This window comes from Sorex fumeus, unplaced genomic scaffold, assembly GCF_029834395.1.
Source record: "Sorex fumeus unplaced genomic scaffold, SorFum_2.1 ptg000101l, whole genome shotgun sequence".
Classification (NCBI taxonomy): domain Eukaryota; kingdom Metazoa; phylum Chordata; class Mammalia; order Eulipotyphla; family Soricidae; genus Sorex; species Sorex fumeus.
Window position 1 is genome coordinate 607854 of NW_026606158.1, and position 23862 is coordinate 631715.

Here is a 23862-nt window from a genome sequence, read left to right on the forward strand (position 1 = left end):
TTGACCCAGCAATACCATTCCTTGAATATATCCCAGAGAAGCAAAAAAGTATAGTTGAAGTGACATCTGCACTTGTTTGTTCATTGCAGCACTCTTTACAATAGCCAGAATCTGGAAAAAACCTGAGTGCCTGAGAACAGATGACTGGTTAAAGAAACTTGGTACATCTATGTAACTATGTAACATAGTACTTGGAGTACTATGTAACTATTAGAAAAGATGACATCATGAAATTTACATACAAGTGGTACTACATGGAAGGTGTCATGCTAAGCGAAATGAGGCAGAAAGAGGGATAGACATAAAAAGATTGCATTCATCTGGGGAACATAAAGTAACAAAATAGGAGATTAATACCCAAGAATTGCCTAGATCAGTACCAGGAGGATTACTCCATGGCTTAGATGCCAGCTGGGCATGCTAGAGAAAAGGGCACCTCAGATAGAGAAGGGAGCACCAAATAAAGAGTGTTTGGAGGATCCTCCCAGGATGGGAGATGCATGTTGAGAGTAGATTATGGACCGAACATGTGTGCCACTCAATGCCTCTTTTGCAGACCATAAAACCCTCAAGGAGAGAGAGAGAGAGAGAACAAAAGGGAATGCCCTGCCACAGAGGCAGGGTGGGATGGGAGGGATGGGGGTGGGAGGGATACTGGGATCCATGGTGGTGAAAAATGGGCACTGGTGGAGGGATGGGTATTTGATCATTGTATAATTGAAACCCAAGCACAAAAATTTGTAAGTCTACAACTGTATCTCATGGTATTTCACTAATAAAAATTTTTTTTAAAAGTCTTCCTTGGATTTTCCTGCTGTTCTAGGGCCCTCACGTTGAGGCCAAACAATCCCAGTAGCCTTTATTGTCAGGAAAAGATTTTCATTTTATCTTAGTCTTCATAACCAATATTTTAAATAGCATTCACTATAATAACACTAAAATAATATCAAAATACCTGAGAAGTAATAGTCTGTTCATCACCCAACAAATGATTAAACATAGAATGTACTTGTCAAAGTTAAAGCTTTTCTTCCTCTAACATGCATTAATTTTCAAATGTTTCATAATGTGATTTCAGTTCAGAATGACCTATCTAGCTCAGAAAAACCAAAATCAACAGTTGGTATTATTTTCCCATTGATCAATCCATAAAGAGAGCATTGAAGATAGGCAGTCACATAATGTAATCACAGCTAATTCCTGAGCAATTGGACAAAAATTAGGAGACTCAGTTCCCTCTAGTTGTCGATGAAAAGGTTCTCCAATATGGTGTCTTCACTGGAAAATGTTCAATAATTGTTGGTTCTTTTGAATGAATAAATGAAGAAAAAGGTACACTGATTTGTCATAAGTGGCAAACTGCTGAAAGCTTCTTTGTTGATTCCTTATAAAGATGCACAAAAGCAAATTAGCTGTCTCTGTAATGAACAAGGACAACTCTACCACAGGATCATGGAGAATGTTCCATTCATAAGTAGATCTTCAACATCTCACAAATTGAATACTGAGGGTCGTGACAAGGGATATCATTCCAGCCCCATTTTTGGTTACGAAAATTTAACATAACACAATGTTCATTGCCATTACTAGGTTCACCTGGATGCCAGAACCTGAAGAAGGAGAACAGGGTAAGTATGTTTCTCAAACTGTCTCTGAAAAGAGACAGTGAAGCAAGGGCTGCCATAGAACGTTATGGAGGTCAGGCCAGAGACACACAAATCCCATGGCTTCCCCACTCCTCACACATGGCCATTAGTCTGTTGCTGGTATTTCCCCTGAAAATGGGGCTGCCATCCCCCAGAGTTGCTCCATCCTATTGTGTCAGACACCCTCTCTGAAGACCTGCCTCTCTCAGTCCATGCTTGTGCCATGATTCCATGGGCTCCCTTTAGTGACCAAAAATTTTAATTCTGGTCATATCGATAGCATGGGCTTTTTTATGTACTATTTTTGGAGCATGAGACATGTTTAAAATATATTTGATTCGGAGCTTCTAGAGCATGTGCAAGACTGAGTCATCGAGGGTACCCCAGAGAAGGCTGGGTGAGTCTAACACCCCCTCAGAGCCCCAGCAGCACACTCCACAATCATCACCGTACTCATGGCTAGTCTCCACTGCTCAGTGTGAGCCTCACCCAGAAATGAATCCACGGGAAAAACTCAGGTATGCACATTTTGCGACTAAAATCTCCAGGCTTTCACAGAGTTTGGGATGAACTAGCTTCCCCCAACCCCCTGTACTTCTGGAAGGTCTGGCAGTCACACACATGCCCCAGTGCTGCCAACCAGTTAAAAATTTAACACCAGCAGTATCACCTCATCAAAAAATTTGGATTTCCTTAAGCATTTACAGCTGCGCAACATCTCAAACTCTGTAACACTGATAAACCAAGAGTAGCATACCAGATTGGATGGGACATAATGTCAATTTCAATTAATAAAATATAAAAAGAAGGCTTAACCTGTACCTACATCTTAGTCATCTCTTATAAAAGAACTTAATGGCTCCATGGTGAGATACAACAATCTCCACTAGGTTTCTTCTAGGGAAATATTTTATGATCATTCTGTTAAAAAACTATTGATAACAAGCAATATAAAATAAGTTATTGAGGACCTTCTAAGAGATTGAGGGTGATTAGGAAACTTGAAAACTATGGTGGAGAGAAGGTATAATGGTGGTGAGATTGGGGTTGGGTTATTGAGTGCCTATAAAAAGATCATCATGACCAACTTTGTATACCACAGTGTTTTATATAAAGTTTAAGGGAAAAATAATGATTTTAAAAATAAATAAAATTACATTTATTAGACTGTCACTGCTGTCACTGCCCTCCCGTTGTTCTTCGATTTGCTCGAGCGGGCCCAGTAACGTCTCCATTGGAGACTTTTGTTGTTACCGTGTTTGGCATATTGAATACATCACGGGTAGCTTGCCAGGCTCTGCCATGAGGGCGAAATACTCTCAGTAGTTTGCCGGGCTCTCCGAGAGGGGCGGAGGAATTGAACTTGTGTCAGCCATGTTGGCTGCGTGCAAGGCAAACGCCCTACCACTATGCTGTCGTAAATGCCTGGCAAGCTACCCATGACGTATTTGATATGCCAAACACAGTAACAAGTTGAAGGAGATATTACTGGGCCCGCTTGAGCAAATTTCTTAGACTAATATCTCTGATTCTACTATTGTCATCTAAGATCATTATGTCTTATTCTGTTCTTAATCTAAAAAGTTGAGCTAGAGTCTACCCCTATACATTTTACATAGTTCCTATGAGCCTCTAAGGTATTAACTTACTAAATTGTACTAAAGGATCTAAGAGTTGGGCTTTGTCTTTTTGTTTCTGTATTCCCTTTTTTGGTCACACCCAGCATTGCTCAGGGGCTACTCCTGGCTCTTCACTCAGGAATTACTCCTAGAAGTGCTTGGGGGACCAATGGGTTGTGAGGGAGTGATCCAGGAGGTGGGCAGAGCACATGCAAGGCAAACATCCTACATGCTATATTATCACTCTGGCCTAACAGGGTTTTTTTTTTCACTACATGAATATAGGAGGCTTTAGGACTGTCAGAATTTAGCTTATTGCTTTAGGGCAGGGATTAAATATTAAGAATAGCTATGTTTTTTCTTGAAATGAATTTTATTATCTTGAGTATGCAAATTTCACAAGCACCAGCTTTCATATCAAATAAATCTGTTTTTGGTTTTTTGTTTTGTTTTGTTTTGTTGCTTTTTGGGTCACACCCAGTGATGCACAGGGGTTACTCCTGGCTCTGCACTCAGGAATCACTCCTGGCGGTGCTCAGGGAACCATATGGGATGCTGGGAATCAAACCCGGGTCGGCCGCGTGCAAGGCAGACACCCTACCCGCTGTGCTATTGCTCCAGCCTATATCAAATAAATCTGGGTGGGAAGATCATCACTGCCACTACAGAAAACCTTTCCTGAGTTATCTACACTCAGTATAGATAATTCAGTGTCCTCATTTCTACAAAGTGAAAGAGAACATAATGCTATGTAGACATCTTGAGGTGATTAGTAGCAGGATGCAAATTCAAACATGCAAACTAGTCCAGAAGTTATGTTTGAGCTATGTTGTTTAAAAAGCTGCTATTGGAGGGTCCTAAAGTCTCTACAGTCTGCAGGACTCAGGATCCCCTTACCCCCAATACTCACGTGGCACTTTGATTGTATGGTGTCTCATTAACCCATTCCCAGTGACCATTCTTCAGATCTGACAGCCCCAAATAATAAGCAATTTTCTTGTTCACATTCTTGTTAATAAAGTCCTAGGAAAGAATAGAAGTGAATTAGAGCTTATAGTCTTCACCTATATTTGAGTCCTTTATAGCCATAGGGGAAAGAGAACACCAAAATGAAAGGGTCCATGAAAAGGCACCCAGGGTCCGGCAAAGAGATTTTCTGTGACTGAACAATACAAGATCAAAGACATCTCTCATGAAGATGGTGTTTTTAGTAGGTTTTCAGACCTCTCTACAATGCCCCACATACAGGGCAGCTTATAAACAACTGAAATAGTTAGCACACTAATGTCCCCAGATCAGAAAACAGTATGATCAGGAAAGGACCCCCTTTCCTCTTCAAAACTGCTCTCATAGTGAGCTTATATGTAGAGAAGGGGGAGAAGTATGAGAGGTCTCCTGTCTGAGAACACAAATGCCATTCATGAATGTCTCATACCTACGGATGCTCCTCTGACACAATTTCTTATATCTCTTTGTCAATTAGGATTTTAATTTAGGAATTCAGAGCAGAGTCCATTAGGGGATTGCAGTGCCCAGCACACAGGGCAGAGATTTTTGTCCGTGCTCATAGTCAATCATCATCTCACACTCACCCCCACTTCATCAGTAGGAGATGGGAGTCTCAACGCTCTGGAGAAGAAATTTTGCACATGAATTCTCTTTCTCTTGATAACTTCTTAAGTTATTTCACTTCATTGTTGTTTGCTCCTTTCCTATTTCACTTAGGGCTACTCTCAACTGATCACATACTGTTTATTTCCTCTTTCTGCTTCTTGTTGTGGCAGTTGTTGTCATTTTATTAGTGCTTGGAGATCATAAGAGCCAGGCCTCCCTACCCCACCAGTAGTTCTCAATTGGCTACAAAATGCTGAAGATCATGCTTAGGATGACACATCAAAAGCAGATCGGCTGCGCATAGATTGACCTTCCTGCTAGGAGCAATCTCCAATTACAGGGCCAGAGATAGCCCCGTTGAACCAGTAGTAATTTATAAAATGTATGTGGGTTCATATAATTAACTGATATTTCAGGTTCAAATATACCCATCTTTCCACTCAAGCCTCCTTATTGATGGGGAGGATTTAAATGGAATCAGAAGAAGGTGTAGAATTCAAAGACTAAGATGTCCATTCCCATCTATTTTATCCAAAGCCTTATGCCTCGGGAGCAACACCCCTGACCACGAGAACTTCCTCCCAAGCAGGACGGGGACAGAGCTGGCAGGGCTGTGATTCCAATGTTGACCGAATAGTACCTGCTCCTCCTTGCTGTCAACCACCAGCAGATGCGCCTGCATCCCTGAACATCTCTTCTTGCTGTCAGTCCAATTTCTAGCGTCAGAAGAAAAAAAGTAGCAATTTGAACCAAATGGCTTCCAGTTCTTCGGGCAGCAGCTCCAGGATTTACCTGTGTTGATACTTGGCCATATTAGTACAATATAAGACAAGTGATGTTTTGTTTTGTTTTTCTATCACATCCAGCAGTGTTCAGGGACTACTCCTCACTCTGTGCTCAGGAGTGCACCTTGGTGGTCCTTAGGGGGATCATACTTGGTGTCAGAAATAAAACCATGACTAACCACATACAAGACAAGTGCCGTAACCACTGTACTCTGACCTAAGGCAAGTAATTTTAAAGTAGGTGTATTGTTAAATTTTCTCGAGCGGGCCCAGTAACATCTCCATTGTGAGACTTAGTTGTTACTGTGTTTGGCATATCAAATACGTCACGGGGAGTTTTCCAGGCTCTGCCGTGCGGTCGAGATACTCTCGGTAGCTTGCCGGGCTCTCCGAGAGGGGCGGAGGAATCGAACTCGGGTCGGCCATGTTGGCTGCGTGCAAGGCAAAAGTCCTACCGCTGTGCTATCGCTCTGGCCCTATTGTTAAATTTAAAGAGCGAAATAGATCTTGTGGAATCACAATGCCAATGTTCACTAAATAGAAATCATGATCAATACCCATCATGTATGGTGTAGGTCAAGTCCACTTGCCTCAGGTAGTAACAAGCATTTCCCTTGCCTGTGTGCAGTCAGTAAAGGTAGCTAGAAGTAAAATATTTTTTGAAGGCCCAACTTGGCAGCTAGGGAGATAGAACGGCAGGCAAGTTGCTTGCTTGTACATGGCAGACTCAAATTCAATGCTCAGTATCACAAATGATCCCCTGACCCCTGACAGGAGTGATCCTAGAGTGCAGTGCCAGGAGTAGCTCTGAGTACCACAGGATAGGGAAAAAAACTTAAAAAAATGATTCAGACTCTCAGAAGAAAATTTCAAAATGTTCCATTTTTCAGTGGAAAATTACTCTTTATGCTGAGAACCATTAAATTCTCAAATTTGCTAAGGTTGAAATGTGTTCCCTTAAAACAGATATGCTAAAATCGTGATACTTGAGTGACTATGTGTGGAGGCAGAGCTTTTAGAAGATAATTTTTATGAAATAGAGTCAGAACAATGGGATGTTTCAACCCAGTAAAACTCTCACCTTTCAAAGAGAGGAACATACATCAGAAATGTTTCTCCCTCTCTTTTCTTCCCTCTCTCCCTCTTCTTCTCCCTTTCCCATTTCCCTTCTCTCTATTTCTCTTCTCGTCTCCTTTTTCCTCTCTCTCCTCTTTCCTCTCTCTCGGCCTTCCCCTCTCTCCCTTTGTCTCTTCTTTTTCCTCTCACTTTCTCTCCTTCTCCCCTCCCCCCAACTATGGAAAGATGAGAAGTCATCTGAAGACACAGCAAAAAAAACAGTGATCTGTGAGCCAGAGAGTCCTACCTCAATAGAAACCAATCCTGTCAGCACCTGATCTAAGCCTTCCAGCCTCCAAGACTAGAAGAAGTAAGTATCTATTGTTTAAGGTGTCAGTCTGTGGTGTCATTACAACCCAAAATGACACTGTGTTGTCATTGGGTACCTTCCAAAGTAGAGGAAAATGAAACAAAACATAATATCCAAGCCTTCAATTCTATCCAATAAGTATGCAGTGTATTCTCTAAAAAAGCATTCGAATGCATGAAATATTTTGTTTTCTTAAAACACAACTGAGAACAGATGACTGGCTAAAGAAACTTTGGTACATCTACACAATGGAGTACTATGTAAAGGTAAAGGTAAAGGCCCTCCCGTTGATCGTCAATTTGCTCGAGCGGGCCCAGTAACGTCTCCATTGGAGACTTTGTTGTTACTGTGTTTGGCATATCGAATACTCTCGGTAGCTTGCCGGGCTCTCCGAGAGGGGCGGAGGAATCGAACTCGGGTCGGCCATGTTGGCCGCTTGTAAGGCGAACGCCCTACCCGCTGTGCTATCACTCCAGCCCCTATGTAGCTGTTAGAAAAGATGAAGTCATGAAATTTACATACAAGTGGTCTATATGGAAAGAATCTTGCTAAGCCAAGTGAGTCAGAAAGACAAGTATAGACATAGAAGGATTGCATTCATCTGGGGAACATAAAGTAACAAAATAGGAAACTAACACCCAAGAATAGCCAAGATAAGTACCAGGAGGTTTACTCCATGACTTGGAGGCCAGCCCCACACACTAGGGGGAAAGACAGCTCAGATGGAGAAGGGAGCACCAAATAAAGGGTGTTGGGAGGATCCTCCCAGGATGGGAGATGCATGCTGAGAGTAGACTATAGACCGAACTTGATTGCCATTCGATGCCTATTTACAAACCACAGCACCCAAAAGGAGAGAGAGAACAAAAGGGAATGCCCTGCCACAGAGACAGCGTGGGATGGGGAGTTGGGGGTGGGTGGGAGGGATACTAGGATTCGTGGTGGAAATGGGCACTGATGGAGGGATGGGTACTCAATCATTGTATAACTGAAACCCAAGCACAAAAATTTGTAAGTCTACAACTGTACCTTGTGGTGTTTCACTAGTAAAAATTAAAACACACACACACACAACTGAATTTGATCTCTCTTAAGTCAGTTTTAACAGATATGTGGGGGGGGGGAGTAGGAGTAACATAAAGTACAGAGAGAAGTGAAGACTAAAGAAATCCAATGGAGTTATAGTACAATGGGCAGGGGCTTGCCTTCCATGTGCCTGACTTGCGTTTCATACCTGACACCCTATAATATCCTCAGAGCACCGCCAAGGAGTGATCCCTAAATGCAGAACCAAGGTTAAGACCTGAGCACTCCTGGGAAGGGAAGGGTGTCTATCCCCCCGCCTGTCCCCCTCTATGGCGGCGACATGGTGGCCTGCACTTTTAGAGCCTAATGAACAGCCAGGTATGAGACTGCATTGACGAGGCACATGGGGCTTCATGGGATGGGGCATGGATTCGGCCCTGCTCCCTGCCATGACAATGCTCCAGGTTGCCACCCTCAAACACCTCCTTTGGCTTCTGACTGACCATGAACCCAGAGGCACACATACCAATCTCGGAACCCAGGGGCTTCTGGCAGTAATCCCTCTAGGTTTATTACTAAAATATTAGAAATCCAAATTCACGTGGCTGCCTTTGTGGCCACACAACATCATATGCTCTTCATAATCAGCAATAGAAAACAAATTCTCTAATGATGTCTTTGTGGCAGGTCTGAATGTTGGGGAAAATTCCAAATAACAATGGTGGGTCTTTTGTCGTAATATTGAATGTGATCAACGTGTGGAGAGAGAGAGAGAGAGAGAGAGAGAGTAAAGTGGAAATCTGCCACACAGGTGGGGGTTGGGTGGGAGGGGGGATATACTGGGGTTCTTGGTGGTGGAAAATGTGCACTGGTGACGGGACAGGTGTTTGATCATTGTATGACCGACCAAGACATGAACTGAAAGGCTTTGTTACTGTTCTCACGGTGATTCAACAAATATATATATGTATATATATACATATATATATATATATATAGCGAGAGAGAGAGAGAGAGCGAGAGCGAGAGAGAGAGAGAGAGAGAGAGAGAGAGAGAGAGAGCCTGAGCACTGCCAGGTGTGGCAAAACAGAGAAGAAATCAAAAAAACTATTCAATCAATTTTTTCACAGATTAATTAAAAATTATGCGCACAAAATAATTGAGACCTGATATAGATGTCACTTAAAACTATTATAAAACAGGGACTGGAGCGATAGTACAGCCGGTAGGGCATTTGCCTTGCACGCGGCCGACCTGGGTTCGATCCCTGGCATCCCATATGGCCCCCCAAGCACTGCCAGGAGTAACTCCTGAGCATTGCTGGGTGTGACCCAAAAAAGCAAAAAAATAAAACTATTATAAAACAGCTCGTAAGTATGCTGTACCCATTCATACTTACTGAATCTTGCTGGAACTATTGATATGTGTGGGAAATGTAACCTGGTGAAGGGATGGGTGTTGGAACATTGTATAATGAAACCTGATTATTGGTAATTTTATAACAATTTATTTCACAGTGACTTAACTAAAAAAATTTTTAATGAAAAATATAGTATGACAGTGGAAACTGTCACTGTCACTGTCCTCCTGTTGTTCATCGATTTGCTCGAGCGGGCCCAGTAACGTCTCCATTGGAGACTTTGTTGTTACTGTGTTTGGCATATCGAATACATCATGGGTAGCTTGCGAGGCTCTGCTGACAGTGGAAACAGGACAGTGGAAACAAGGGCCAGGAGGAATGGTCCATGGATGGCAGCTTGCCACAAAGGGAGTAGGGTATAGTATAGTATAGTTCATAACTCAATTATGTGCATAATTGTTCTTACACATAAATATATTAGTTCTATAATAAATAAAAGGCCCTCCCGTTGATCGTCGATTTGCTCGAGCGGGCCCAGTAACGTCTCCATTGGAGACTTTGTTGTTACTGTGTCTGGCATATCGAATACTCTCGGTAGCTTGCCGGGCTCTCCGAGAGGGGCGGAGGAATCGAACTCGGGTCGGCCATGTTGGCCGCTTGTAAGGCGAACGCCCTACCCGCTGTGCTATCGCTCCAGCCCTATTAGTTCGATTAGTTCTATATTAGTAATAATTATTAATAATTATATGTACATTAGTTCTATGAGTATAGTCATTAGTTCTATGAGTATAGTCATTAGTTCTATGAGTATAGCCAGCAATTCCATTATATGCATATTAGTTCTTACCTTCCATGCTCAAGTTATTTTTCTTACATTCCAACATTGTGTGAGTCAGTTCTTGTGTAAACTTCTCTTCTTGAACAAGTTTACAATATTTTTGGAAAAACACTAGGAAGAGAATAACACCGTTCATTTTCCTGGTACTGCTAAGGTTTTTTTTATTTTTTATTGTTACTTTCTTGAACGAAACCCATAATATACAATTTCCGCAATAGAAGGATGCTAACTGTGGGAAAAAATACCTCATTGCCCAGCATTCAACACATTCTAATCCTACGGATGTTGAAACCACTGATTTTTTTTTTCAGTTATCTTTGCATATTGAATGACGAAATTAGTGAATGAAATATACATCCAAATATGTACTGGTTTTCAAACCTTTTAAGAATCTTTTAAAAATTCTTAAAGCCAGGGACCAAAAAGATAGTACAGTAGATAAATGGTCCCCTGGACCCTGAGAACCACCAGAGTGATCCCTGAGTACAGAGTGAGGAGTAAGCCCTAAACACTTCTGAGTATGGCCCCAAAGTTTTTAAAAATTTTGAAGCCAAGGATATGCATGTTGTAGATAGCAGGATATGGATATCTACTTCTTTGCAACAAACTTTTACAACATGTATGTATTACAGGGCAAAAAGGAATAAAGTAAAAATTCAATAGAAAACTCTGCCTGAAATATTTTTCCCATTATCCTTTTCTTCTTGGTCATCCCAAACTATGTGCCTGCACTTTAGAAGGTCTGAACAATCCCTTCTGCCTTCTTCCCGACAGGCAGCCAAGGTGGCAGCCGCCTCAGAGCTTATTGGAAAGCCAGGTATGAGCCGGTGGTGACAGGGCAACTGCAACCTCATGGGAAGGGGGGGTGTTCCTGTCTCATTCTTCAGGCCCTACCAAGGTCACGAGTTGCCCCCCCCACGAGCGGCTCTCCAGCATGGCCATGGCTCCAGAGCCACAGAGACCAATCCCATAACTATCTGGCTCTTGGCAGAAATCCCTCCAGATTTAATTAGTAAAATATCAAAAATCCAAAATCACATGGCCACGTGACATCATATGCTTCTCATAACCAACTGTCACTGTCACTGTCCTCCCGTTGCTCATCGATTTGCTCTAGCGGGCCCAGTAACATCTCCATTGTGAGACTTGTTGTTACCGTGTTTGGCATATCGAATACATCCTGGGGAGCTTGCCAGGCTTTGCCCTGAGGGCAAGACACTCTCGGTAGCTTGCCGGGCTCTCCGAGAGGAGGAATCGAACCTGGCCCGACCAGGTCAGCCGCGTGCAAGGCAAACACCCTACCCACTGTGCTATCACTCCAGTCCATAACCAACTATAGAAAACAAATTTTACAATGCCTTTTCAGCAGTTCTGATTTTTGGGTGGAAACTCTAAACAATAATGGTGCATCTTTTGTTGAAACAATGAATGTAATCAAAGTAGAGTGTTAAGTAGAAATCATCTGCCTGACAGGCATTGGGAGGGGTGGGAGGGAGTATATTGGGGTTCCTGGTGGTGAAAAATAAGTACTGGTGAAGAGAAAGGTGTTTGATCATTGTATGACCGAGACTTAAACCTGAAAGCTTTGTAACTTTCCCCACAGTGATTCAATAAATAAATATAACAAAAAAAAAGAAAAGGTCGGAACACCACTGGTAAGGATTAGACATTTGTCCTCATTTACCCATCAGTCTAATGCAGACAATGATACCCTAGATGTGTCACTCTACTACACAAACCTGTGCATATACATACAGACTTTACTTTCTCCAAAGAAAGTTGGTGTCAAGAGTAACTGCATTCATATAAAGCACCACATTTCCAATTGATGCCTGTTTGTTCTGTCTCCCCTAGAGAAGACTTCAGCTCTTCTGGTCAAATCCACTGTTACATTGCCAGTGTCTAAAGGATGCTATATTCTTCAGGTAGGGAGATATTCCTTCCTGATTCTATTAGCTACTTACCGATAAAGGTGATTAAAAATAAGATTGTCAGCAGCAGAAGAATCAGCAATGCGGCAAGGAGTAGTTTGAGGTAACCAGAGTTACTTTGGGGAGGGCTAGTCTTCTCTTTGGGAGCTGCAAGAGAAACCAAATTAGGTTCATCAGTAATACAGTCAGACCAGTCCTTCTTCTTGTCCCTTTTTGTGATTGGTGCATTAACACAGACAGTGTGACATTTAAAAGAAAAGTAACTAAAACCACTCATTGTAGAAACCTAGGAAAACATGTAAGAGCATGAGTTCCTACCATTAAGGATCACTTCTTTAGTATTTTGACATGAAAATAATTTAATATTAAATATTTATACATTGTTTAATTCTAATGCATTTAGATATGTTATAACTTAAATATTTCATACTTAAATAATAAATATTTTAATAGCAACATTTTACAAAATGTCTGGATCACCATATATTATTTGATAACCTATTGTTTTTAACACATGGTACATAATCTTTATTTTTCATTGATTTACAATATTATGGAATTTCCAGGGGTTGCTTCCACATTCCTATATATGCATAATTCTTATCATACCTACCACCAAAGTTTTACTACCATTGCATTGCTAGAAAGATCCTTCTAACCTTTCCTCCCACTTCTACAATTAATAGATTTTCCAACAAAACTCATCTAAGAGTGAGTTTTATTGCTTTTTATATTTATTTATTTACTTATTGACTGGAGTGATAGCCCAGTGAGTAGGGCGTTTGCCTTGCACTCGGCCGACCCGGTAGACCCAAATTCAATTCCTCCACCCCTCTTGGAGAGCCTGGCAAACTACCGAGAGTGTCTCGCCCACACAGCAAAGCCTGACAAGCTCCCCGTGACGTATTCGATATGCCAAACACAGTAACAACAAGTCTTACAATGGAGTAAGTACTGGGCCCACTCGAGCAAATCGATGTACAATGGGAGAACAGTGCTACAATGCAGTATATTTATTTATTGCACCTAGGTTTTATCCCTTTCTTTCCCTTTGTTGTTGGTTGCTATCACAAGAAACGCCCACCACTTCTGTTGTGGTGCTCACCAGAGGTTTCACACACAGTTGAAGAGATGGAACACACTTGGTGGTGGGGCACAGACTCTTCTGTGGCACCACAAATCATGAACAGCAAGGCTGCCAGAATCACGCTTGGCATATGGGACAGGGATGGGGATCGAACTTTTGATTTCATGCTTTTAAATTAAGCAACCACTGAATTATCCCCAGGCCCAGTTCTCTTGGATTTTGTAAGTTCATTTGCTTCAGTGATTTATATTCCGCATATAGACACGGTAGACATGGTCCTCCTGTTATTCATCAATTTGCTCGAGCGGGCCCAGTAACATCTCCATCATGAGACTTGTTGTTACTGTGTTTGGCATATCAAATACGTCACGGGTAGCTTGCCAGGCTCTGCCCTGCGGGCGAGATACTCTCGGTAGCTTGCTGGACTCTCCAAGATGGGCGGAGGAATCGAACCTGGGTCGGCCATGTTGACCGCTTGTAAGGCGAACGCCTTACCACTGTGCTATCGATGATCTTGTAAAAGTATTTCATTTTCTTATTTCACTTAGCATACTCACCTCAAGTTCTATTCATCTTGTCCCCAAAATTAGGATTTTATCTTTTTTAACAAATATTTGTATTGATTTCATATGCCACAATTTCATTATCCAACCATCTCTGATGGGCATGTATGTTGACCCCATGTTTTGGCTAATGTTAATAATGTGAATAATGAACATAGAGGTAAACATATCCTTTTCTATGATTATTTGTTCTATTTTCACATAAATGATTAGGAAAGTTATTATGGATCATATGAAATCTTCATGTTTATTTTCCCAAGGAATCTCCATAGCATTTTCTACAGTGTACACCATTTTATTTTCACCAAAAATTTGTCAGAGTTCCTTTTTCCCAATATTCTTGCCAACACTGTTTCAATATTTTTAGCATAAGCTATTATCATTAGTGTAAGGTAATATTTCATTGTAGTTCTTACTTCAATCTCCTTTTAATAAGTGACACTGAACTCTTTTTCATGTATTCATAGGACATCTTTGTGTATTTTTTGTAACACATGTCTATTCAAATCTTTTGTCCACTTTTATATTGGGTTGCTTGCTATTTTGTTACTGACTTATGGGTGTCTTTTTTTTTAATGTTTTTTGGATATTAACCCCTTCTCAAACACAATATGTGCAAACATTTCTCCAGATTTTATATTGTTGTTTTTATTTATGGGATTAGTTATTTTACTGGACAAAAACTTTTTAATTTGATGCAGTCCCATTTATTAATTCTGATTTTTTTTCCTTTACCATTGGGGTTGGGTCCCCAAATAGAGCTTTAAAGTTTAGGTCCTGGAGTATTTCAGTTTCCTTCCTTCTATGTAGTTTAAGGTTTCAGGTCTAATATCCAAACTTTAATGCATTTTGCCTTTTGAGTTAATTTTTGATTATGTTGTTAAGTCATGATCTAGTTTTATGTTTTGTGTTTTCGCAGTTGTTTCCTGCCACCTTGTTTAAGAGGTTTTACTTTATTGTATGGTCTTTGTTCTTTTACCATAAATTTTATATCTCTATATGTGTTAACTTGTTTATGAGCCTGGAGATTTCAGTTACAGAAAAACGAATACCAGAACTTTCAGCAGATTATATCTCTGTGATGTCCGTCCTGAGACAGCGGAGTCAGACCCAGGGCATGGTCTTGATTTTAGATTGTGGGACCTAGGGTATAGTGGCGGTTTTGAATTGTGGGAGCTAGCAGCAACCAGGGGCTCTTTTCGGTCGGGCACCAGACTGGCCTGCCCCCTCCAATTTATCCCAGTCTGTTCAGCCATGTGTGGGTCTAAGATTAACTGCGACTTTTGATCTCTTTCGAGATTTATTTTGGGTCTCTGTATCAAGGCTGGTAGAAGAGCTTACTTGATGGCGCTGGAGTTGGTTCATGGGATTGATTGCTTAGAAGTATTTGGAAGTGGGGAGAGGTAGTCCACCCCCACTCTGGGAAAGCCTGGAGATTTCAGCATGATCAATTTTACCAGCTGCTTTTTTTCCAATATTCTCTTTTCTATTTGCATAGTATTTCAGTTCACAGGCAAACAGTTATCTGAACTTCTATTCCTTCAAACTTTTGTCTGTCCTTAAATAATGCCATAGCAGCTAAGTCTTTGAGTCAACCCTTGTCAAGTTTTGTAGTAAAATGTATGAAAATGTTTCTGAACATGCAATGACCCAAACTTAATTCAGAAGCAATCACATAATGAGGCTGAGGTGTTTCTGGCAGCTTGCACCCCAGAAGAAGAGTTCTTAAGTAGGTAAGTTTTTAAAGCCCTGTTATAAATCAATATTACCTCAATGAAAGAAACTATTTGGCTGGAAAAATGACACAAAGGACTGAGCGTATTCCTTGCATGCTGGAGACACATGTTACCTTCCTGACAACATGATCCCCTAACTATCACTAGGAGGAACCTCCCCATCATGGACCCAGGAAGAGCTCATGAGTAGCTCAGATGTGGCTCCCAAGCAAAAAATAAATTAATTTTCTCAAAGTTATGATATATTCCCAAGTAATGAGAAATCCTCTCAATAATATACAATATGATTTCAATTTTACAAAAGGAATGCTTACATTTACTTATATCTGGAGTCAAATGCACTAAAATCTAAATTACTAGTATCTAGATAAGAATAAATATGATTTAAACTTAACTTTTTTCTATAATGAATACTTCAACATATGGTAAAGTTTATGTTACAGGAAGAAGAAATTTTCCTGAGAATTCTTCATATTTCCACGTTTTTGGAAAACATGAACAATTATGATCACAAATGCATCATGTTTCTTAGTTTCTTATATTATATGTGCTTTTTTCTCTCTGTTTTCCACTCTGTGTAAGATATATTACATGCTACTCAAACTACATTGCTCCACTATCCAAAACTATATTTAATTCATCTTGGAAACTGGTATGAAATATTTCTGGGTGGGACCATAGAAATAGTACAGCAGATAAGGTGCTTACTTTGCACAGAGCTGACGCAGGTTTGGTCCCTGGTACCCCACGTGGTCTCTTGAGCTCCGTCAGGAGTGATTTTTGAGTGTGCAGAGAGGAATAAATCCCAAGCATCGTCTCGTGTACACCCCCGAAAAAAAAGAATTTTCTGATGGCAGAGGTATTTCCCTTGAGAAGTAATAAACTGTCTTTAACCTTTCTAGTCTTTAACCTGCAGAGGCCTTTTGTTATCCCTGATTGCACAACTAACACATTTAACAAATGAACACACACAGTCCCTGAAAACATCTTCCTCTCTAATCAAGGAATAGAGCTCATTCATTCATTCATTCATCAAAGGCGCTGCATCTGGACCAGTGGTTACAAGAGCTGAACACCGATCTCTTGACTGTAGACTCAATAACCCCACAAGACAGAGCAATGCTCAACTTAACAGCACTCCCCTTAGCATGGCTGGGGTGGGGTTGAGGGTTAGTTCTCACACCTCACTTTTGGGGTAGTCACTCCTTTTTCTGTTTCTTATTAGACAACTCAAGCTACTAACAACCTGCATTTCCCAACTTCATCAGTAGAAAAAATTAACAACTAATGTCACCTATGCTTCTCTGACACACTTCCTTTTCCGTCCTTCATCTCATTATGAACTTGCAGAAAATGTTTCTTACCTGCAGGAGTCTGTGATGGGGTGTCCAAGGACTGGGCTTCGTTTTTGAATCTCACTTCAGCGTAGGTGATCTCTGTGGTCATATTGAGGAGAGACGTACTGCTCTCTTCACGCCAGGCTTCCCATCACTTTGAGAACAACTTAGAGCAGCTCTGCAGGAGCACCGAGGTCCCACTAATCACACAGGCTCAGAAAAATCGCATGAGAACTAAAATCCTCAGCCAGAGGTTTGATCCCCAAGACCAACACAGCAAAAGTCATAGCCCTTAAACTCAGAAGAAAAATGTAAAAAAAAATAGGAACTTGGAAACCAAGTAGAAGATATGGGAAGGAAAAGAAAAGAGGAACCTATTTTTTTTTTGAGTCATGAATTTATTCCCCAACTTTACACAAGTTACAGCTCTGGCATTGGTGGAGACGGGTTGTAGTGGCTAGTGGGGTGTCCTCCACTGCTATGACCACGCTCCAGAGAGACACAGGCTATCCTCTGTGGGTACCCTCTGCTCGCCCTCCTGGAGGTGAAGAGTGGCAACAGGTCCCTCCGTGGGGCTCCCACAGGCCGTAAGTGACGTGTCAGGGATGACCCAAAGGGAGGCAGGAACCGGACACCAACGCGTCCCTCTAGTAGCCCTGGCACAGGGCAGATACGAGGTCCTTGCAGAGGGGCAGGGCTTGGGGGGCATGGGGCAACATCTGCTTGCGTAGGGGCGAGGCGGGGCACTGCTATGTGCCAACTGGGGACTCCGGGGACGTTAAGACTAAAATTAGGGGTTGAGGTGGGAGGCCAAAGAGAAACAGAATGGAGTTCCAGGGTCTTTCTTTTCCCATGGGCAGCCCCGAGGGAGCGGCTTCCGGCGGGCCTGGGACACCTGGGCCCCGGGGTCACTCCGGCCTCTCGTCCTGGCTGGCACCAGGCACCCGAGTCTGGCTGCATCGCTGCTCCAGCCACTCCGGCGTCTGCAGCTGCAGCTGCTGGGCCAGCTGCTGGCCCGCCTGGAGGAGGCAGCCCAGGTAGTTCTGCCAGGGCTTGGGGTCGGGGTCCCCAGGGGGTGAGGCTCCCTGAGATGATGCAATATTTGCTGCTGGACTTGTGGGTTGTTCATGAGGTTGGACGTCATGAAAAGAGAAAAAAGAAGGAACTAAGAAATCCTCCCTGTGACTCACCCTTAGGAAGTTTCGGGGGAATGAAACTGAAGAACTGCGGGGGAATGAAGGGGGATGTGGGAGGGATACTGGGATCATTGTTGGTGGAGAAGGTGCATGGTGGAGGGATGGGTACTCCATCACTGTGTGACTGAAATATAAGCATGAAAGTTTATAATTCTGTAACTGTATCTCACAGTGATTCATTAAAAATACATAAATAAATAGATGATAGATAAAAATAAATAAACCTAATTTCTTAAATTGTTACTTCACTTGATCACTTGATATCCTGTTACACATCGATTGTGTGGGTGACAGTAACATCTCCATTTAAACCTGTCGTGTGCTAGTGTAGCCCAATGGTGTCTGCTAGTTACAGGAACACCAAAAGTTAGTAAATTGTTACAAATTTATTTTTAAAAATCTGAAGACCTGCTTGCCCAATAAAAATATGACCATAGACTCAAATCAATTCTAAAGTATAAAATTATATTATACCCTGGAGGACTACATAGATAAATCAGGGAGGAAAAAACACTTCTGAAGTATTCCATATACTTACAATTAAAATTCACATTAGTAAATTGTTATTACTGAATAGATGTAAATTGTTGTGCTTTGCTTGTCATATTTATAGAAGTTGCTCAAAATATACTATCAATAATTATTTTTAAAAATCTATATAGCATTCATAAAAGTTCCACAGCTCCATTAAAAACATCCCAGGGGCTGGAGAGTAGTGGGTAGGACACTTGCCTTTTGATATACAGCTTTCCTGGATTCCTTTTCCAGTATCCTATCTGATACCTAGAGCACAGCCAATAGTAATTCCTGATACAGAGCCAGGAGAAAGCACTGAGCACCAGTAGGTGTGGTCCAGAAACCAAATAAATAAATAATACTCCATTTTTTTAGAAACATCAGCATTAAGAATGCTTTAGATATTTTCTATATATTTTTAAAAGAACACTATATTAAAGGTTATTTATCCAAAAATGTTGTGGTCCTCCTGGGAGTATATCCCAGAGAAGCAAAAAAGTATAGTCGAAGTAACATCTGTACTTGTTTGTTCATTGCAGCACTCTTTACAATAACTAGAATCTGGTTATTGTAAGCATCTGTGGGCCTGTGCGCCCAAACATGATGGAAGACCAACCTTGGTCACATGCTTGTTTATGTTGCATGCCCCTCGCCATGTGTGACCTATCAGGGAAAAGAAGACCAAGAAGAAACAGCTACAGTTAATCTTCTAACCTGCTTCTAACAGTCAGCATCCCTTCATATACCCAGAAGGCAGATTTGAGATCAGATAGTTCTTGACACTGCTCCTCAGGGCCCCTTTCTCCCTGGAATTGTTCATTAACTTTATCATAAATTTCTCACTTCCTAACTCTAAACCAACCCCAATCCTAACCCTAACCCTAACCCTAACTCTAAGCCTAACGCTAGTCCTAAACATGTCCACCATCTCCCAAAGTCAGCGTTCTCTCTCAGAGATTAGAGGAAGAGGTGACTCTAAATTTCCTTTCTCTCATCTCTGGCCTCCCCCACCAACCCACCACAGAAAATTATGCAGATGTATTTTTTTTTTCAGAAAAATGTGATCCTATCAGAATGGAGGAGGACTGGAGAGATAGTCCATGTGCTAAGGGTATGCTTTGCAAACAGGACACCCAGATTTTATATCTGGCACTACTGGGTGCCCCCGCACAGAAAACTGCAACCTCCAAACACATCTGGGAGTGATGTAGGCAGACAGATAGGGAAGGCCCCTTCCCAAGGCAATGGCAGTAAATCTCCTGGGAAGTCATAGCCCTGACCTCATGGAGAACTGGTGTCAGTCTGTAACAGACCCTGAAGAGGCTGGACCAACCCCATCCAACAGAAGCTCCTGCAGAAACAAAAGTCAGAAAAGGAATTTCAAAGACCATCACCACTCCCAATCCCCTTGATAACCTCCCTAGCAACAGACTTTTACCTAGGTAGAAGCCCCACATAGAGGCAAATTGCAGAAACCCAGAAAGGCCACCTTGAACAAAGGAAGGGCACGCATATGCTGCCTGCCCCCATATGGCCGAGCACACGTGGTGCCTGAGCACATGTGTCACCCGCATCTCCCCTCTTGAGATGTGTGCTTTCATGCTTTTGTGTCCAATGCTGGGATGTGTATAGGGGCTCACATCTGCCCTTGGAGAAGCCCAGACTCTCTCTTGAGCAGGTTACTCTCCACTCTCTCCCGCTTTCCCTCCCTCCTTCCCTTCAAAAACTCAAAATAAAAACTGTGTCATTTCACTGCTCTTCTACTCCTGAAATTCCTTTCTGCGAGGTGAGACAGGAACCCAGTAATGCTGGGCATCGGGTAGCAGAGGAGGATTGGAAGAAAGTGATGGTCTTTCTCCACCCCTCTTCAATGAGCCACCCGTGGGACTCACATCAGGAATAGCCATTGATAAAAGAAAAAACTTAGAATGGAGAAGGAGATCAACTAAAAGCTACATAGGAATGTTTTTCCCCTGGGCCAGAAGGATGCATCAACAATGAAATTCTTCATGTGGAATCTTTCTAGAGCGCATCCTAGATTTATCTCTTCCCAAATGTTTATTATTCAACTCCCTCACTTATTTTCTCCTTTCCTTGCCGAAAACACACACACACACACACACACACACACACACACACACCATTTCGTTTTATATTTTAATGTATTGAAAATTCAACAATGCCTCAAAAATGATACCTTGAATTCCAATCTAACACAAAGATTTCATTCAAGTTTTCTCCCTTTTCTTGGTTCTCAGTCCCTTCTGTGATCAGAAGAAACTTGCTTTGGATTACAGAGCGATACTACAGCTGGTAGGATGCTTGCCTTGCATGCAGCTGACCGAGTTCCATCCCAGCATCCCATAAGGTCCCCAAACACTACCAGGAGTTAATTGCTGAGTGCAGAGCTAGTAGTAACCCCTTAGCATACCCTTAGTGACCTAAAAACAAAAGCAAAAACAATAAATATTTTTAAAGATCTTTCATATGTGGGATAGAAAAAAACAGTAAGGGAACAACAAAGGACCAAAGTCATCAGAACTGAAGATTTTGTCCATAAAACTGTCCCATGGGGAGAAGGGAGGCTGGGAGGGGTCCAGAGGATACATATGGAGAGAAGCTGGTACTCTGTGATGGGAGGCATATTTAAATAGTGTATGCCTGAATAGCATATAGAGTGTTTTAAATCTTAGTACCTCGATAAAACTGATATATTATAAAAATTAGCTTCACTGCAAGCAAGGTAAGTACCTTAACTACTGTATTGTAGAAAGAACTTTTTTTTTACTTTTTAATCGAATCACTGTGAGATAGTTCAATCCAAAGCTGTTCATGATTGGATTTTAGTCAAGCAGTATTCCAACACCCATCCTTCCAACAGTGTACATTTCCCAGCACCAGTGTCCCGAGGTTTCCTCCCATTACCCCCACTCTTCACCCCCTGCCTTCTTCTATAAAAGACAGCTAAGCAGAAATTTGTTTTTTTCCTTTTTGGGTCACACCCGGCAATGCACAGGGATTATTCCTGGCTCATGCACTCAGGAATTACTCCTGATGGTGCTTGGGGGACCATATGGGATGCTGGGAATGGAACCCAGGTCACCACATGCAAGGCAAATGCCCTACCCACTGTGCTATCACTCCAGCCCCCTAAGCAGAACTCATAACTAGAATCGTTTGAAGAGTAATTTGAGAATACGTCTTTTTAAAAAGTTTTTAAATGCGTGCTATTTAACGTAAAAAAAAATCTACCATATAGTATCTTCTATGTACCACTGTAGCACTGTTTTCCCGTTGTTCGATTTGCTCCAGTGGGCCCAGTAACGTCTCCATTGTGAGACTTGCTATTACTGTGTTTGGCATATCAAATACATCATGGGGAGCTTGCCAGGCTTTGCCGTGTGGCCAAGATACTCTCAGTAGCTTGCTGGGCTTGCCCGGCTCTCCGAGAGGGGTGGAGGAATCAAATCCGGTTCAGCTGGGCCAGCTGCAAGCAAGGCAAACGCCCTACCACTGTTCTATCACTCCACCCATCTGCTATGTTACTGTCACTGTCACTATCCTCCCATTGTTCATCAGTTTGCTTGAGCGGGCCCAGTAATGTCTCCATTGTGACAATTGTTACTGTGTTTTGGCATATCGAATACGTCACAGTTAGCTAGCCAGGCTTTGCCGTGTGGGTGAGATACTCTCGGTAGCTTGCCGGGCTCTCCAAGAGGGGCAGAGGAAATCTGCTATGTAAAAAAATATAATTAGCACTGTAGCACTGTCCTCCCATTGTTCATTGATTTGCTCAAGCAGGCACCAGTAACTCTCACAACAAATTGTGAGACTTGTTGTTACTGTTTTTGGCATATCAAATACGTCACAGGTAGCTTGCCAGGCTTTGCTGTGTAGGCAAGATACTCTCGGTAGCTTGCCAGGCTCTCCAAGAGGGGCAGAGGAATTGAGCCCAGGTTGGCCGTGTGCAAGGCAAACACCCTACCTGCTGTGCTATCGCTCCAGCCCCCTAAGTAGAACTTTTAACTAGAATCATTTGAAGAATAATTTGAGAATAGGTCTTTTTAAAAAGTTTTTAAATGTGTGCTATTTAACGTAAAAAAAATCTACTATATAGTATCTGCTATGTAAAAAATATAATTAAATTTTATCAATTAAAATGAAAGATTCTGAACTTTATGCACTGTGGTAACACTAGTATATTTTCATTTAAAATGTTACTGATATTTTCAGAGATAGCAGTTGTTTTAATAATTTCCCTTTTGGGTAGAACCATGGAAAAAATCTACTTTAGTGGATTTGAGTTCTTTATTACAAAGAACAACTTACGTTCTCAATTTGTGGAGAACAACGCAGAGTCTCCTGCCCCCACACCAGGCTGTCCTCACCGGGACCCCTTGGAGGAGGGCGGGTTGAGTTTCCCTCTCCTCCCCGCACAGAGCCCTGGCAGCTGAAGATCTCTGGGACCCAGCCACAGCCATGCTGAGACCACTCTCCACATGCTTGGACGAGCCTCATGCATGAAGGAACCAGTAGAGGAACTCCAGTGTGCGGGACCCGGGGCTGAGATCTCCAGGCCTGCTCGAATAGAGACTGGGTCTCCTCCACCCAGATCCCCCATCTTCCAGTACCTAGACAGTTACACCCACCAACTGCCGTGTAACCTCATCAACGGCCAGGATCCAGACAACATAAAAACAAGCTCTTATTCTCTAGTTCACTCTCAGAGAACCCAGAGACTACTGAGAATATTCTGCCCGCATATATGCCTGTCTGGGAACACCTGTAAAGGTGATTAGAGGCTGCCCCAAAAGCCTCCATCCCTCTCAGAGAGCCCGGCAAGCTACTGAGAGTATACCGTCCACATGGCAGAGCCTGGAAAGCTATCCGTGGTGTATTCAATGTGCCAAAAAAAGTAATAATGATGGTCCTCATTCCCTTGACCCTGAAAGAGCCCCCAATATGCTATCAGGCTCCACTGAGTGCAGAGCCAGGAGTAACTCCTGTGCATCACCAGGTGTGACCCAAAAATAATTAAATAAATAAATAAATAAATAAACCTAAAACTTTTCTTTCATTAACATGTATTGATTTCCAAATGTTTCATGAGATTTCAGTTCGGAATTACCTATCTAGCTCAGAAAAAAACAATAGTTGGGATCATTTTCCTATTTATCAATCC

At 42.1% G+C, this 23862-nt stretch overlaps 1 protein-coding gene across 1 annotated transcript; it reads right to left on the reverse strand.

Annotated features, from left to right (window-relative positions):
• Positions 1 to 1468: 1468 nt before the first annotated feature.
• On the reverse strand, positions 1469 to 17077 carry LOC130042540 (C-type lectin domain family 4 member A-like). Its single transcript, XM_056134722.1, has 5 exons — positions 16996 to 17077; positions 12279 to 12392; positions 5520 to 5671; positions 4176 to 4288; positions 1469 to 1610 (listed from the first exon to the last, which is right to left on the reverse strand). Exons 1-5 carry the CDS (start codon positions 17075 to 17077, stop codon positions 1469 to 1471), a joined length of 603 nt encoding a protein of 200 aa, XP_055990697.1.
• Between the last annotated feature and the right edge of the window lie 6785 nt (positions 17078 to 23862).